The sequence below is a fragment of the Vidua macroura genome, chromosome 1, assembly GCF_024509145.1.
Source record: "Vidua macroura isolate BioBank_ID:100142 chromosome 1, ASM2450914v1, whole genome shotgun sequence".
In the NCBI taxonomy this organism is placed as follows: Eukaryota; Metazoa; Chordata; class Aves; order Passeriformes; family Viduidae; genus Vidua; species Vidua macroura.
In genome coordinates, this window is record NC_071571.1 from 72,997,258 (window position 1) to 73,013,561 (window position 16,304).

At 39.2% G+C, this 16,304-nt stretch overlaps 1 protein-coding gene across 3 annotated transcripts; it reads right to left on the reverse strand.

The window, feature by feature from the left end:
* Positions 1–3,272: 3,272 nt before the first annotated feature.
* Positions 3,273–16,258, reverse strand: C1H5orf22 (chromosome 1 C5orf22 homolog). Of its 3 annotated transcripts, none has more exons than XM_053993991.1 (9): positions 16,143–16,258; positions 13,571–13,716; positions 11,601–11,750; positions 9,188–9,656; positions 8,539–8,601; positions 7,401–7,522; positions 6,443–6,509; positions 5,709–5,848; positions 3,273–4,549 (listed from the first exon to the last, which is right to left on the reverse strand). In XM_053993991.1, the coding sequence occupies exons 1-9, from the start codon at positions 16,245–16,247 to the stop codon at positions 4,420–4,422; spliced, it is 1,392 nt and encodes a 463-aa protein (XP_053849966.1). In that variant the 5' UTR covers positions 16,248–16,258; the 3' UTR covers positions 3,273–4,419. The 3 variants fall into 3 exon arrangements, with proteins under 3 accessions (XP_053849966.1, XP_053849972.1, XP_053849982.1); XM_053993997.1 differs by lacking the exon at positions 16,143–16,258 and adding an exon at positions 15,838–16,012; XM_053994007.1 differs by lacking the exon at positions 16,143–16,258 and adding an exon at positions 15,838–16,011 and having other exon boundaries at positions 13,571–13,631.
* Positions 16,259–16,304: the final 46 nt, after the last annotated feature.

Genomic DNA, 16,304 nt, shown 5'->3' on the forward strand with positions numbered 1-16,304 from the left:
GAGTAACTCAGAGAAGCTAGTGGTCTTACTGGAACAAGGGGCATCTGAGTCTGGGCAAATGGAATTACACAAATGATATCAGACATTCAGTGTTAGTAGGAATTTGGTAGCTGGTGACTTGTACTTAGAGTGAGAAAATAAATAAAGTTGAAGTAAAGAGAAGGAAGTCCCAAGGCAAGCTTTGATATGTTAAAGTCAGGAATTTGAGTCAGCTTGGCCATTAGTATTCAGAGCTGAGCAAAATCAGGTAGAGGGGAAGGACCATCTGGTGCAGGGCACAGTGTTCCAGAAGGCTTTTGTACACCTTAGAGTCTTATTAAATTTGTGTTGTCCAAAACTTGTTTAGAAGCAATTACAAGAAAGGATGGAAGAGATGCTGGGTAGCAAGCAGAGTACAAAGGACATAAACACTAGAAAATAATGTAGTACAGTGATACTCAGTATAATATTCAGCTCCATACTAGTAACTCTGCTGGGAGATATTTCTTCACTATACATTGTGACACCATATATTAAATAAATATAAGATTTAGTATTGCCTAGGGCAGGCAAGAGATGGACATATTTTAGACTTGTTTTGGGGCACCTAGCCCTAAGTTTGCAATGGACCTAATTCTGTAAAGCAGTGAAAGACAAACGCAAAGTAGTAATTTGTTTTGTCAAGGACCTTGAGTAAATGGTATTCTAAAAATTCTGCTAAAGGCATGAAATCCCTAAGAATGCAGCCCAGCAGACAGTGCAAACCCCTGTGGTTGAAGATATGCAAAACAATCAGGACGTTCATGGGAGCTGCTTGAAAATGCGTAACTAGCATTTAGCAAGGGAAGGCTGGAATGATTTTTCTCTCTCCAGTGAGATGGCTCCCTCCTTGAGCGGGTAAATATCCCTGTTTGAAATTATTTAAGCTCAAAGGAAATTGCAATAAAACTGTAAAAATAATACCCAACCACTACACAAAACCAGACAAAAATTCAGACCTGAGCCACTTGAATGCTTCGGACTTTGGTGAGTAAAGCTTTCCTTTGGAGATGAGAACTCCCTTATCTGAGAGAGGGGGGAGTTGGGAGTCCCTTTAAGTCTAAAGGGATGTGAGCACCAGTGAAGGGACCCAACAGCTTCCAGAGCTGTGCTTGTGACAGAGAAGCAGTGGTCCACAGCCTCAAAGCTAAGTAAGGAATAAAAATAACTTTGGGGGGCTGATACGATTCTCCCTTGGGGTCATTGTAGACCTAAGCCAGACTGCCTCTATCCCAGGACTGGTCTATGGCTGAACCTGATGACAATGAGGGAATTTGTGCCAAAGCAGGAGCTGGGACTGGGTTTGCTGGGTCCCTGACTGTCTACACTGTGGGGTGGGAGCTGCACCTCTGCTGCGATGACAGAGGAGTTCCTCTTGCAAGAGACATTGAAAGCTGAAGTCAGAAAATTGTCTTTCATCCTTTCTCCTGAGAGTGGTTGGGACTTACAAAGGGTTTGTGGCACTGATGGGGACAACAGGGGCCATCAGACAGGACAGGAGGGGACCTTCCAGTGCTGTTCCTTGGATAAGGAGAAAGGACCCATATTCTGGGTCTCCTAGAAATACTTATATAACTGTTTAGATTGGAAAATACCTCTAAGATCATTGAGTCAAATCATTAACCCAGCACTGCCAAGTTCACCACTAAACTGTAGCCCTAAGTGGCACATATGCAGATCTTTTAGATACTTTCAGGGAAGGGTCTCTTCCCCCAAGACTGATCATGCTGAAGAATTATCTTCTTCTTCCTCAGTAGCAGGAGAAAGAAGATATTTATGGAGTTGACTCTTTAGCCCTCACAGTCCAGCTCTGACCAAGTCTAGGGTGACTGATTCACAGCATCATTACCAATGGACAGGAAGGGACAGAGCTGTCACAGACACTGAGACGGAAGCCTCAAGGAGGGGAAGAAATGGTAAGAGAGAACACAGTAACCTCCACCATCTGACTCATGCCCTCTTCATTCTTCTTGGAAAAGCTCTTTTTCCACAGTGACAAGCTGGGAATCCACAGTGTGGCTGGGGTGCAGAGCTGATGATGCACACGGAAGGCAGAGGCAGCTCAGCATATCTGGTTTAAGGCCCTATTTCATTCTGCACACAAATGTGTGGCTGCTCAGGTTGATGGTCCATCTTGGAAGCTGAGCCACAATTACAACAGAACTATCTCTACCACTGAGGAATATCTGCAAATGTCCTCCAAAGTGGGCATCCTTACTCCTCCGTGCTGCCAAAGGGAGTAGCAGAGCAGGCAGAGGCATCTAGACACAAGAGACAATATGAAGCTGCTGACTTAGACAGTGCTGCTATACTAATATCCTCAGGTGGGTTATTTCTAATGGGCCTTCATGTCCCAGCCTGGCAGCGCTGATTAGAGGAGTTATGCATTGCAATTTCACTGTCTTGTTCTGCATAATATATACTGAAATAAGCTGAGAGGAAAATGAGGCAGACACAGGGAATGGAGGATCTGGTTAATAAATAAGCCATATAGGGCAAAAGTGAGAAATAAAAGACACCTGTTTCTGGCTTGGCTTGATTACTTTTCACCAAAGTAAAAAACAACCTTGCAAATGTCCTTAATGTAGAAATTAATGTCTTTGTTATTATGTGAGACTGGCATTTTCTGGCATATACACAGACTGTGTTAGTCAGAGATTTCAGATGATAAAAATTAGACATTAATAAACAAAAACTATGCCTGAAAGGAAGATTTGTTCATTAACTTGGATAACAATAGACAATTCAGCATGTTACTTTGATTCTGCAAAACCGTGGTGAACACATGTGCATGAACCAGCATAGGCAGTCACAGGAACAACCACAAGACCACAGATAAAATGCAAAAGAAGTAAGTTTAATTTTGTTACCTCACCAAACAAGGCACCCCAGATCAGCATCCAGGCAGAGATGCAGGCACTAAAGGTTCTCCCCCTTAGATCCCTCAGCCCTGGCTGTCAGGTAGCATTTTGCCCTCCCTTGCCCAGGCTTTCCCCAAGGAAAATGGGCTCTCACCTGCCCACCCAGGAGGGGCTCACCCATGCCCCACCATGGATTTTTTGTTTTCTACAACTTTATGAAAAGTCCAGCATGAAGGATCTTTAACTTTAAAAAAACCCAGTCCTTACACAAGCAGCACATAACCTGACACGCACTGCTGTATGCGATGTATGGCTGTTCATAATTTATGAAGTATCAAGGATATTGTCTAAAAGGCTCCTTGTGACAGACATGTCACAAAACCACAAATAAAATGGATCCATGGTCATGGAATTTATTCTACTAGAACAAATATTTTAAAGAAATGATATATTTACAATCTGTACTATAGTAATTTATACCAACAGCAGAAGTAGTAAAAAACCCTAAAAGTGCACAAAGTCTCTGTAAAGCAAAGAGTAAAGTTAGCAAATGAACTCCGTTATTTCAGAAGAAATTATGAGCAAAATTTATTCATAATAAAAGACAATATTCTAGGTAGCATCTTCTTTCTTGTTTTGTTCTCATTCCAAATAAATCCTGTGGGGTTTTTTCCTCTGTAAGTGCCATTTTTCTCTATATTGATTTCTAAAATAAGTAGTTCTAAAGCTGTTATTTCCTAAATAGCAACACCAAAATGAGTGAAAACGTGGTACAGAATGTTTTGCTGCTGACTTCAGTAAAGAAAAATCTTTGTTTATGAAGAAGCTATCAATTCCTTACAGGATTTAAAACATAAAAGCATGCACATGCACACATACTTTATCCTCAAAATAATGTAAAAGTGAAAATACCAAGTCCAATGTCTGTACATTAGGGATATTATCTAAGCCACCAATAAAATACTCCAAGGAAAATAAGACATTAATTAAACAGAAAATAAACATAAATGATATTCTGTGGATGGGGCAGAAGCCATGAGCCGCTCTACAGAAATGAGAGGGTCATCTCAGCACAACAGATAGTAAAGATCACTACACAGACCAACAGTTTTAAGGGCATTTTTAAGACCAGTTTTTAAAAGACATAATACAACTCAGAAGCAAATCTGTTACCAAATTACAAAAAACATACATAACAGAAAACCATTTTAAGAAATTTATTTTTTTTTTTTTACAGACACAAAGAAATGGGACAAAACTCCTCAATTTATGGACAAAAAGTCGTTTCTCTTAGACCAATTTTAAGAAACAAGACAGTAAAAATAAGAATTACAGCACTAATCTGAACAAAGCCAAACAGGTAACAGTCAGTTCACATGCAGCTGTCGTGGAGAAAGCAATGCAACTCAAACCCTAGCTGGGTCAGCTTGGCTTCTAGTGCCACCTGCTGAAATAACAGCAGTCTTCCCCTTGCAATCACAGCTAATGAACAATTTAAATTAATCCTCAGCATTAGACAGCAACACACGAAGGAAGGTCATTAAGAAGATGAAGGGCTTGAGTAATCTAAGTGCACATCCAGTGAGCCATACACTGAATGTAGTAAATCGAGAACCTTCTCTTGAATGATGTCAACCTGCTCTGAAGGGCAGTAGTCATCCAAACTTGATCTGTTAAAAAAAAATAAAGGAAGCATGAGAATACAGATATCACAACCATAACCACACTGTGTATTCCTGCAATGCTCTGTGGCTAGGCTGAAGCTTCTTTCAAACAAAGTTTTGCCCCCCAGTATCCCTTTGAAGCATAGTGCTGTGCTTCTTATCACTATATTTTAAGTTTAATAGAAAGTCTGCAGCAGATCAGGAACATGATCTAATCTTTCCTGTTCTACTCTCCTCCTGAATCTGGCACAGAGCACACTGGCAGTCAAAGTTCAAGCAAAGGATCTAATCAAAGGACACATGGAAAATTTAGATTGAAAAGCTGAAATGCTACTAGTAAAGCAGGCAGGAAAACTTGAAAAACATCTTCACAATACCTGGCATATAGCATTTTTTACAGTATCTATTAATGAACCTCAAACAGTGAAAACTGACTTCCTGAATTTTTTACCTGTTAAGATCTACAGAGATGATTCTGGTTTCTCCATAGCAGTGGATAATAACCCTGCAATTGGCTGAGGAATAGTTTTCTTTTATTGCAGGCATTAGCCATACTAGTTCTTGTTGCCAAAACCAGTTTCATATCATCTTCTGCTATTGTTGCTGGCGCTTTAAGAGCACAATTAGTATTTCTGACTGATTAATTTGCAATAATTAGTCAAGAGGCACACTGTGATCTTCAAATCAGGCCAGTTCTTTGGTTTCCACATGTCCCTGGCCTCAAACTCCATTCTGTTATTCTAAATAAAACCCTTACAGTCTTGGAAGCCTATTTTTTACCCCATAATAAAGTTTTACTAGAGCTTTGAAGAATATAAATGCCTTTCAGTCTACTAGATGAAAACTTGTTCCAGCAAAAGTTTCACTGCAAAAAAGAAATCCTACCTGTAGTACAACAAACCCTAGAGCAAGAGAGTAAGGAAGGTGAGATTTCAGCCCAAGGCAGCTTTGCTCTAATTAGCTCAAGGAACACAAGTAGAGATGTATGAACTCCAGTGACAGCTATCAATCCCAACATACACAAGGCCTCATCACAGTGCTGAAGCACTGTAAGGCTTCCACTTTAACAGAGCGTAAGACAGAACTAGTGCTATACTGACAGGATCATTTAGCTTCATACGCATAGTCTGGACATTTTAAAGTGAAAGGATCTGCACAGTCTTACCGAGCAACTGTCACCAGTGTGGGCTTGGGCAGATCTGTCAGTAGAACTCTAATGGATTGTATGAGGCCTTCGATTTCGTCTTCAGTACTAACATGGTGAGGAAGCTCCACATAATCACAGGTCAGACCAGCCTGATGGACCTGTGGGTAAATTAAAGAGAGATTTAATTTCTGTTGATGAATTATAGATACAGCTTATGCATGTAGAAAGTCTTTAGGATACCATCCCTAGTCCATCAGGTAACTTGCACCTCTTCAGACAGGGGGGTTTTTCCCCCAGCTTCTTCTTTAAACAAGTAAAATTTTGGAGGTTGTATGCATTATTTTGTTATCTCCAGTACCCTGTACCTCTTGTTATGAATTCAGAGTATGCTGCAGTCCTTGAAGATGATATAGCTCTAATATGTTATAAATAGGTACCTTATTTTAAGTTCTACAAAGGAGATCAACAGACTGGTGAAATTTAGCCTCCATTCACAGGATGCAGCCCAAGACATTATAGTCCTAGAAGATCACACTAAAGTTGCCTAAATATAGACAGACAAGCAGACTAGAATTTTAGCAGCTTTGCAAGGAAAAGCTTGTCTAAGTAATAAGACATAAAACCTGAGGAAAATTACCAAAATCACACAGAGTCCTGAATCAAGAAGCAAGTCTGAAAGGAAGTATGACTCTCCTTCCCTGTCAAAGCTATGCCTTTGACATCTGTCTGCTTTCCTCCTCTTTGTCACCTACCATTTCGTAGTCTGGGCTTTCCATCCTGGTTTTCAAACTGTGAACTAGCTGAACAAGTGGCTTCATTCTGGAGTTAAAACAAAACCAAAATTTTTTACCAACAGTTAGAAACATTTATATACCTTAAATGGTTAGGGAAAAAAATGGTGAGGAAAAAGGAGGGAAGTAGAAATTACGGCCTAGGATTTGAAAAGGAAATTTGTTCTTCTGTGTCATTTTGCATCTGCGGAAATGGAAATTATCAGTATTATTGTACTGTTTCACCAGATCTTTCTTATGAAGTTCCTATATTCATACCTGCCTCTGGCAAGTCCTCCTTGTGCTTCTTTTACAGTAGATTTGCAGAGAAGCTGTTAGAGCTCAAAAGTCATATGAACTTTTCAGGAAATACTTCTTGTCACTGTTACAGAGGTCGTACAGTAACTGCTGCATTTGATGTGGAAAATGAATGATCTTCCTATCAAGGAAAAGCTCAGACTTTCCCTGTCTCTTTTAATCTGAAAACTCTTCATGTGAAAAGATCTAGTTTAAAAGCAGAGTGACGCAGTTCAGATGTTTAGTGGAGACTGTTGCTCAGATACAGTTCCATTAACTTCCATTTTTCCAAAGAAAGCAGAACCTTTGGAAACACCAAAGAACTGCTTCTCCATGTCCTCCTCAGTTTGTTGCCTTTTTTGAGAGCTGTGCTACACATTGATGACCAAGGTTTTAGTCACCAAATATGCCTCCATCAATAGAGAACAAAACTTGCATGAAGCTGTACAAGACTGCTCTTCCAAAGCTTACAGTAGTGCTGAAGACAGTAGACTGCCTTTCCTTTTGTTTTGTCTCTTTTTCCTCTAGAACTAAAGAAAAAAGTGTGTACTTGCACAGATCCTATCCTTTTCTGTTATCAAAATGCTGGACTAATCAGTCTCAGACTTCTATTTGCAATTTAGGCCTTTTAGAAATCTCCTACCCAGGATACGAAGCCCATTTCTGTAGGATTTCTTCGTCATCACTGTCACACAAATCTGCAAATGCTGCTTCCAGATCTTCCAGCTGATGAACACGGTTTTCAACACAATCCAGCAAGTCTTCCTTTGAATAAGCATATTAAAAAGTACGTTAAGAAAAAAAAAAGGTAAGAACATCATGACTTATCCTATGATTTAAATTCTGTAATGATTGATCTACTGGAAGTGGGGAATCAGAAAGAACTGATTTATTCCTACAGCACATCTTTTCAAAAGGGTCATAACAAATGCCTGCAGAAACTGTTATACCTTCAGAATAAATCACCTCACTTTGTTCTGATTTTCCCACTACAAATTTTAAAAAGCCACCTTTTAAATATGTACCTGTTTTTATTCCTGATTAACTAAGAAATATAAAAATCAATTTCCAATATTCAACATATCTTTATTTCTTTATTCACATATATTAATTAGGTTTCATTTATTTGTGATAATTAAATGTGTTGAATCTCTCTGCAATCAGATGAGATTATGAAAGCCTGTATTTCCATGTTTCAGAAGCACACAGCACATAAAATGAGAAGTACATTACAGTATTTTTTTGCAGTAGTTAAAGTATGGCATATAATAATATAATAGCATCCTTTCCACATCTGAACAAAAAGGTAAAATACCAATTACACATTCATCACAGGTCTGACTATCAAGAAAGAGCAATAAAGGAAGTAACGGGAGAGCCTGGAGGGAGGAATTAAAAAAAATAAAAAAGAATCAGCCACTAAAAAACCAAAAAAGAAACACCCCACCAAACCTAAGCCCTGTTAAGCCATAAAAAGAACAAATTTGCTGGTGACTTACTAGGTTTTCATTCCTTCCATGCCAATTACCATTTTGTTTACAGAAACAAATTTTCACACTCATTCTAAATATTTATGCAACTCACATGTATAATCAAAACATTTAATAGAAAAAAAAATTCTAAGATGCTGCTGATTAGCCAAAGTGATTTGGCTGCATAGCTTAATGTGAGACCACTTCATTAAGCACCTTTGATAGGTTTCTTCCTGTTGTCATAACTCATTTTCATTGGATAAATAAAAAGAATCATTCCTTCATACGTTCCACAAGGAAGCATCATACCTCTGTTGCATTTTTATGTGGCTTCTTGAAATTGTACAACTCTTGCAAAAGCTCATATTCTGTCTTTGAAAAAGAAAAAAACAAGAGGAAGAAAATGACTCTTCAAATGAGAAACCCAATCCTCAAAGCCTTCAAAAAAAGATCATTTCCCTACTCTAGTATGGCAGACAATAATAGCTTCTCATCAGGACAAGCTACCACTCTGGATAATCAACACTACTGTGCCTTTTGAAAGACAGTCTCCTGATACCATCACGGCTTTCTAAGCACAGGTTATAGAGGTAAAAAATGATAGACTCTCATATCTTGCTGTGGGTATTTGGAAGGTAACCTCTGGAAACCCAAGCATAGCTTTTACGTCCCAAGCAATGAGCAGAAGTTGAGTATACCCCTGAGTTTGAACGTACACTCAATATTGATACCAAGTGTAAGAAACTCCCCCTATTTGGCAGTTGTAATTCTTTATCACATACACTCCCATAGAAATATTTCTTTAAAATGGAAATATCTCTTTAAAATATTACCATTAATCATTAACCATGGTCAGCTAATCTGCTAATTTAGCTTAGATGAGTTTCTCCATAGACATAAATACTAAGGCTGGTACTCTTTTGTGAGTGGTATGAGGCTACTCAATTTCCATACTTACCTGTGTGTACATTTCTTTAAATGGATTTTTAACTGAAAAAAAATCTAAGTCGATGTCCAAAACATATGCATCCCCTTTCTGCAGTACTTGGCAGACATCTTTAGCAATGTCCCTTATTGGGCATTCACTCTTTTTGAGACAGCTTGAAGCTGAGCCCTCTGCCAAAGTTTCTGCCCCATTTAGGGCACCTGCATTTTGTATTTCCTTTTCCTTCACACTCGGGATGTTGTCACCAAAGCGATCAAAGTCACCAGGAGCCACTGAAGAGGCAGAAGTGGCACTTGCTGTGTCATCTGTGTTTAGCTTCAGTCTTTTAGCAGATCTTACTTCGCCATTTCCTTTATGGCTGTTTGATGATTGAGTAGGATTGATGAGAATGACGTGCAAATTTAAAGGCCTCTGGTTTTCTAGCTGATCAGCAGGAACATAAAGACCATCACTTAAGAAGTAATTATCTGTGCCTGTAACCCTACAATTGACAATAACTCCCAGTTAATACACATCGTGGCAAAGAGCTTAGGAAAAAGCATTTTATACTTTAGAGACCCGAAGAATGAATAGATGTTTGATAGTTAATGAAAGCAGTAAAATTGTGTAGAAAAAATGATTTCTTTTAATTCTCCGGTTTAAATTACATTAAAGTTTTTTCTACTTCTTTATTGTGGAATATATTACAATTCACTCTATATTTTTTATGATAACCCTACAAGGTTTTAATGGATAAGAAAAAGATAATGCATTATGTCCAATAAAATTAATTTGAAATTGAATTGCGTTTTAAAGAAAACATCCAGAATTGACAAGATATTATCAATACTATGGCACATAAGATTGCAAATCTATGGATATTTTGCCTTGGTTTTATAATTTTCTAGGAAAATTATTATAGTTGGGTTTGCGAAGTGCCCTGAAATGCATAAATATTGACTTAGTGAAAGTACAATATTATGAATTCAAAAGTAAAATTTAACTTTTTTTTTACCCCCAACAGATTCCCTAACTGATAAACATGGTAACTAGAGGATAAATAGCTAATTATCAATTGAATCCACTTAAAAAAAACCCACAAAACAACTAACCAACCAAAAGCAACACTAAAACTTCTGCTTACAGTGAAAATTTAAAGAACAGAATTTTCAACCTGTATTGCAGTACTTTAAGCCTTAAGAATCATAAACTCAAATAACAAAAAAGATTAATAAGTGTGAACTTCTGCTCACTGTGGTAAGGCCTCATTTGAGTACAGGGTATCACCATCTATCAACCACAAAGACAAATCATTTCCTACGCAGGAGAAATTGGAAGTTCAGTTCCCCAGTGTCTTGTGGCTGGATTACCCTCAGTTTGTCAAGGGGAGAGGCTGGATTACAACCCCATACAATTGACAAGGCAATCACAGCACATCTTCCCAGAAATTCTGCAGGGTTCACCCATGAGCTCATAGTACCTTAGTGTCCACTAATGAAGAGGCTGTATCTATTGCCTATCAATCTCTTGTCATCAAAACTTTTAGGACATTTGTATTTATGAGGACTCTTTCTCTTTCTTCCTTCATGGTTTTGGTAAGCCTAGAACCTGAAGAAAATGTACCCAACTGTCTTCAAAAGGAAGTCTGAAATGCTGTTTTCATGCCTGCTAAGGCCACCAGTGAGAGAGCTATTCAACCATTATGAATTATTCCTATATATTGGCTAAATGATTAAATGTAACAGAAAGCACTACCTTTAAAAAAAAATCATTTCGGTTCCCTTTAGGCTTCAGATTCAGAATTGTAGAGCTTTAAATGTTTTATTTAAGGTGGTAAAACAAACCATTTCTCTGCTGTTTTCTGTCAAACTTGCTTCAAAAGATTTATTTTCCTATGCCCACAAGAGACATGATTTGCAAATATCCCCTAAAGTTTCACAAAATCACAACACTGTGAATATCGTGAATGCAAAATTATTATGGACTGCATCCTGCAGAATGATGAGGAGCTCTGATCTGAACTTGAATCACAGAATAATTAAGATTCAAAGAGACAACTGGAAGTCTCTAGTCAATCGTCTGGTCAAAGCAGAACTGACTTCAAAGCTAGACGAAGCTGCTCAGGTGAATTGTCCTTTATCAAATGATGGAGAATTCACTACCTGAGTGCCTGTTTCAGTACTTAACTAAATTAACTTCAAAAAAAAAAACAAAAAAAAAAACTCCAAACAAACAAAAAAACCCACCCCACACTATTTGGCTGATACCAAATAACAATTTTACTAGTTAGAACAAAAATTGATACAAGTGTAACTGCATTAGGTTCTAAGGAAATTATAAATACAAATTAAATGTTCACCTTTATGCAAGAGAACAAAAAAAAATTCCAATGAAAAGCTATAGAGATGGCTTTTATATTACTAGTATATGTCAGCAGACGATTTACCTGATCGTTGTTGTTGATACATCTTTCCCAATTAGAAAACTGTGTTTCCCTTCCGAGATCTGCTGAGCCCAGTGTGGGTGAAGCCACACTACTTGAGAAATATGGCCAGCATAAACAGCTGGCATAATCCAGTTTTCAATACTTAATTCACTGTAATCAGTAGAGAAATACACAAGATAGCAATGTTACTTTCCCTATAAATAAAAATGCTCAAGAACACCACAAACACCTTCCACAACTTGAAGGTCCCCATGCAAATAATCTAAAACTAGTATTCCATGTAAGGGGAACAGCAACAAAGAAAGAAAGAGAGGGAAATCTTTAATCATAAGACAAACCAATAAGGTCTGTAGTAGGTATAAAAAAATTTGGATATAGAGTGGAATTGGCTTCACTCTTAGCATGGCACTTTGATTATAAACTCCTTAGGGGTGGACTTGGCAGTGTTAGGTTAATGGTTGGACTCAATAATCTTAGAGGCCTTTTCAACCTTACTGACCCTATGATTCTATGCCCTTTATCTCTTGATACATCAGACAGAGGAAAGTGCAAGGAACATCATCGACATTGTTGTAAATAACTTCAAACTGACCTCATGAGAGTGTTTTATTGTAAACCGCTCCAAGTGTATTTTAAATGTCATCCCAGTAATTAAAGTGAGTCAATGCACATGCACAGGATTAGCATCTTTCCTCATTATCAAGACCCTATTTTCTTTAGGTGTATGATGCCAACTGCATCCTGGGCTGCAGCAAAAGAAGTGTGATGAGCAGGTCACAGGAGGGGGATTCTGCCCCCCTGCTCTGTTCTTGTGAAACCACACACCTGGAGTGCTGCATCCAGCTCTGGGCCCCCCACATAACAACTACATGGATCTTTTCAAGCAGGTCCAGAGAAGGCCACAAAGATGATCAGAGGGCTGGAATACCCTTCCTATGAGGACAGGTTGAGAGAGTTGGGGCTGTTCACCCTGGAGGCTGCACAGAGACCTTGTAGTACCTTCCAACACCTCAAAAGGGACTACAAGAAAGCTGAAGAGGGACTTTTTACGAGGGTATGCAGTGATAGGACAAGGGTTTAAACTGAAAGAGTGTGTGTTTAGATTAGATATTAGGAAGAAATTCTTCACTGTGAGTGTGGTGGGACACACCACATGGGCTGTCCATGCAGTTGTAGGTGATCCATGGCCAGAAGTGTTCAAGGCCAGGTGGGATGGGGACCTGAGCAACCTTGTCTAGTGGAAAGTGTCCTGCTCATGGAAGGGGAGCTGGAACTAGATGATATTTAAAGCTCCTTCCAACTCAAAGCATTCAATGATTTTGTGATAGAGTCCACAAAACCTTTTAGTAACCCAATAAAGAGAACAAAATATTGACTATGGCTAAGGTGATTCAAGTATACCAAATGCATCAGCTTGTAAATCACCGTAATACTGAAGCAAACACTATTTTAAAACAGGAAGAGCAAGACAATAACAGAGATCATAGTGGCTTATTACCTACCTACCTTAGATGGTCAGGAAAATAGTGGTCTTTATGATTGTAATAGGATCATCTTGTTCTGCTTCACATATTCAGCATGCCAACAAAGGATGTGCTATTTCAACCTCATAGTCAGTTTTTCAGTGTGAAGAGAGGAAGACTGTTCTATAACTACAGCTTTTCAGACAAAGCATCCCTGCAGAGTGCTTTCCTCTTACCCAGAGGAACCACTTGGGATAATACCATTGTACACTACTGAGCCAATACACAAAGCAAACTCACCCATCTTAAATTGCTTGATATGCAATGTAACTTTTGCCATTAAAAAATAAAGTTTCAGCAAAAGTGAAAAAACAGAAGACGCAACTTGAATCTGACTTATATCTATTTTGTTCATCCTTCCTAAGCAGTCATAGCAATATTCACTGTGACTCAAAGGTAGCAAGAATTAGACTTAAAGTCTACTCTGATGCAGTACCCAGGACTTACCTAAAAAGAGCTTCTTTGTCATATACGGTGTCCGCAGGCATATTCACAGGAATGAGAAGGTCTGGATGGGAATCAAGATGAACAAAACTGATATTACTGGCAGGAAGATGCTTTGAACCAATAGCACGATAGATGAAAGGCAGCACCTAAAGCAACATGAATAAAAACATTTTAATGATAGCCAGTGGGCTGAAAAATGCAACAGCTTTAGCAGCAAAACCACCAGTACCACTTTTATTCCTTTAGAATTTGGATTAGAGGGAGGATGAGACAGAAAACAATACAAAGGGGAAATAACTCCAGTGGCAAGACAACTCATGAACAGTGATCATTATAAACCCAAGCGTTCCATATGAGAAACTGCTGAAGAGTCACAGCCTTACACCATTTTTCCTTCTTTATAGGAAGTCTTACTGAGCTCTTCTCACTAGTTCAGCTCAGTTCCTAGAGGTTTGAGGTTTTTTTTCCATTTACAACTAAGACTCAGGAATGCCTTTCCTCTTCTGCAGATCATTGCCCTTGTACTTCTTTCCCCATGCTATAAAGCTTTCTCACCATGCACTGGTGCTATGGAGATAAAAACAGTTTGTTCCTTATGTTTTATAAGTTAACTGATATAGATTGAAAACCGACCCCACCACAATTTAAGCTTTAGCTGACCATTAAACCTATTCCTCTTGAAGAATTAATTCCTAATCCCTCCATGACTGTTTGCAATAGAGACTACCTTTCTTAACTGCCCAACTTTATTCTCTACTGAAGTTCTTCACTCAGAAGTGTGAAAAACAGGAGACGAGGCAATTCACCAATTTACAGGATAGCAAACCACTGAACTGCAATAATGTGGGGTGGTAAAAATGAGAAAAGTGATTCCTCTTGGAACTGCAGTACCTGCAGAGTCTCTTCCACAGTTAGAGGGCATCCACTGCCTTGGCTACCAGAGCAAATCCAACAAGGATTGTGAATCACAGCCCTATTATACAGGGAATGTAAAGACTCTAAGAAGCAATAAAAATTATGTGTGACCTCGGCATTACAACAGCAACGGAGCTACTTTTTTTTGGCATAAAACTGATTAAGATGACAAACCCTGCATACTGCACAGGCATAACCGTAAAACATATGTATATTATTGCAATAATAGATAAAACAAGATTAAAAACAACATGTGTTTCCTGACCCATGGCTTTCACTTCTTTGTAAAAAAGAAGCAATCTGGCCTACTAAACAACCTACAGTATTTTCAAATAAAATTGAAGCTTCACCTCAGGTAAGCGCAACTACCAGTTGCAAGAGACAGGGGAGACAAAGCTCTCTAACCTTGCAAGTTCTCCTGATTTGGATTAAGAACAAAATTTCCTTCATGACAGCTGTTATTATTAATCAGTGCATGATGCAGCCTACTGACAACTTGCTCTGGAGGAACATCACTATCAGCAAGGCTGATATCAAAATTTCTGTGAAGTTCTTACACTTTGGGACAAAAAGCCATTTATGTTTTATGCAAGATAGACCAATTCATCCACACTCCTATACTGAAAACATTTTAAATTAAATATATAGTATTAATAGAACTTTAAGCTGATTGAAAACAGAAATATAGAGACTAAAACAAAGAAGGATCATTAAGAGGCATTACCTCAGAACTCCTACCACACTGACACTCTAAGTCCTTGGCTACCACGAAAAATCAGCTGTCACAGCATCACATATTCAGCGAGTCTTAACAAAAATGAATGGCATTAAACTACTTACAAATTTGTAACATTACTGTCTTTAATAAACTTTACTACACTAATATTTTCTCTTTGCAAATAACCAAGTAAAGAATCTGTTATTTTAGGATTAAAGCCTCAGTTTATGCTATTATAAAAAACCCCATGAGAAACCAGAAACAGCAATTCTAAAGCAATTCCTTCCTCACTCCGTTTTTCAATGACTCCACAAAAAAAAGGTGAAGCTCCAGATTTTTAACACTCCTCATCAAGTGGGAGTCAATATACTAGTTGGGATGGGATTATATTTACTTATACTCTGCTGACATGTCATACTCTGGGTAGGGTTGAGTTTCCAAGCACCCCACTAATAGCCAGCAAATTACAACAGCAGTGTAATGCAGGTATTAACCCCTTTAAACCACAGCAATTGGTGTGGTTCAATCACAAAAGAAGAAAAAGCAGTCAGCAATGATTGCTTAAAAAAATGCCAAAATGCGATCATGGCAATAAGTAGCTCGGTGTCTGAATCGGGAAGGAAAATCAGGTCACCTGGGCGCTGGAGTTCATTGATGTTTCAGAGCGGAAGGGAAGGCAGCTTTAGGGTTTGTGTGCGGCTGCGGAGGGAAGGGCCGAAGGAAGCGCCTGGAGAAGCAGCACACACGACGGGAAAGCACATCTCCGTGCGAGGTGACCGCACCGGGCACCTCTCTTCGCTTCCACCTGCCCCACTGAGCATCCGCGCCGCGGAGAAACACACCAATAAACTCACAAAAACAGGAACAAACGAAACCCCTCCCCATGCCCCCACCCGAGGGAAGTCCCCATGCCCCGGCAGCCAAGCGCGGGGCACTCACGTCCTGGTGGTCCTCCACCACCCACACGGGCAGGGCCGGGTAATGCCGCCGGGAGGCCCCGCGGGGCCGGGAGGCATCGCCGGGCCCGGGCTCCGCTCCGCTCATGCCGTCGCTCCCCTCCGGCGGGCGGCGCTTCCGCCCGCAGCGCCTCCCACCGCTTTC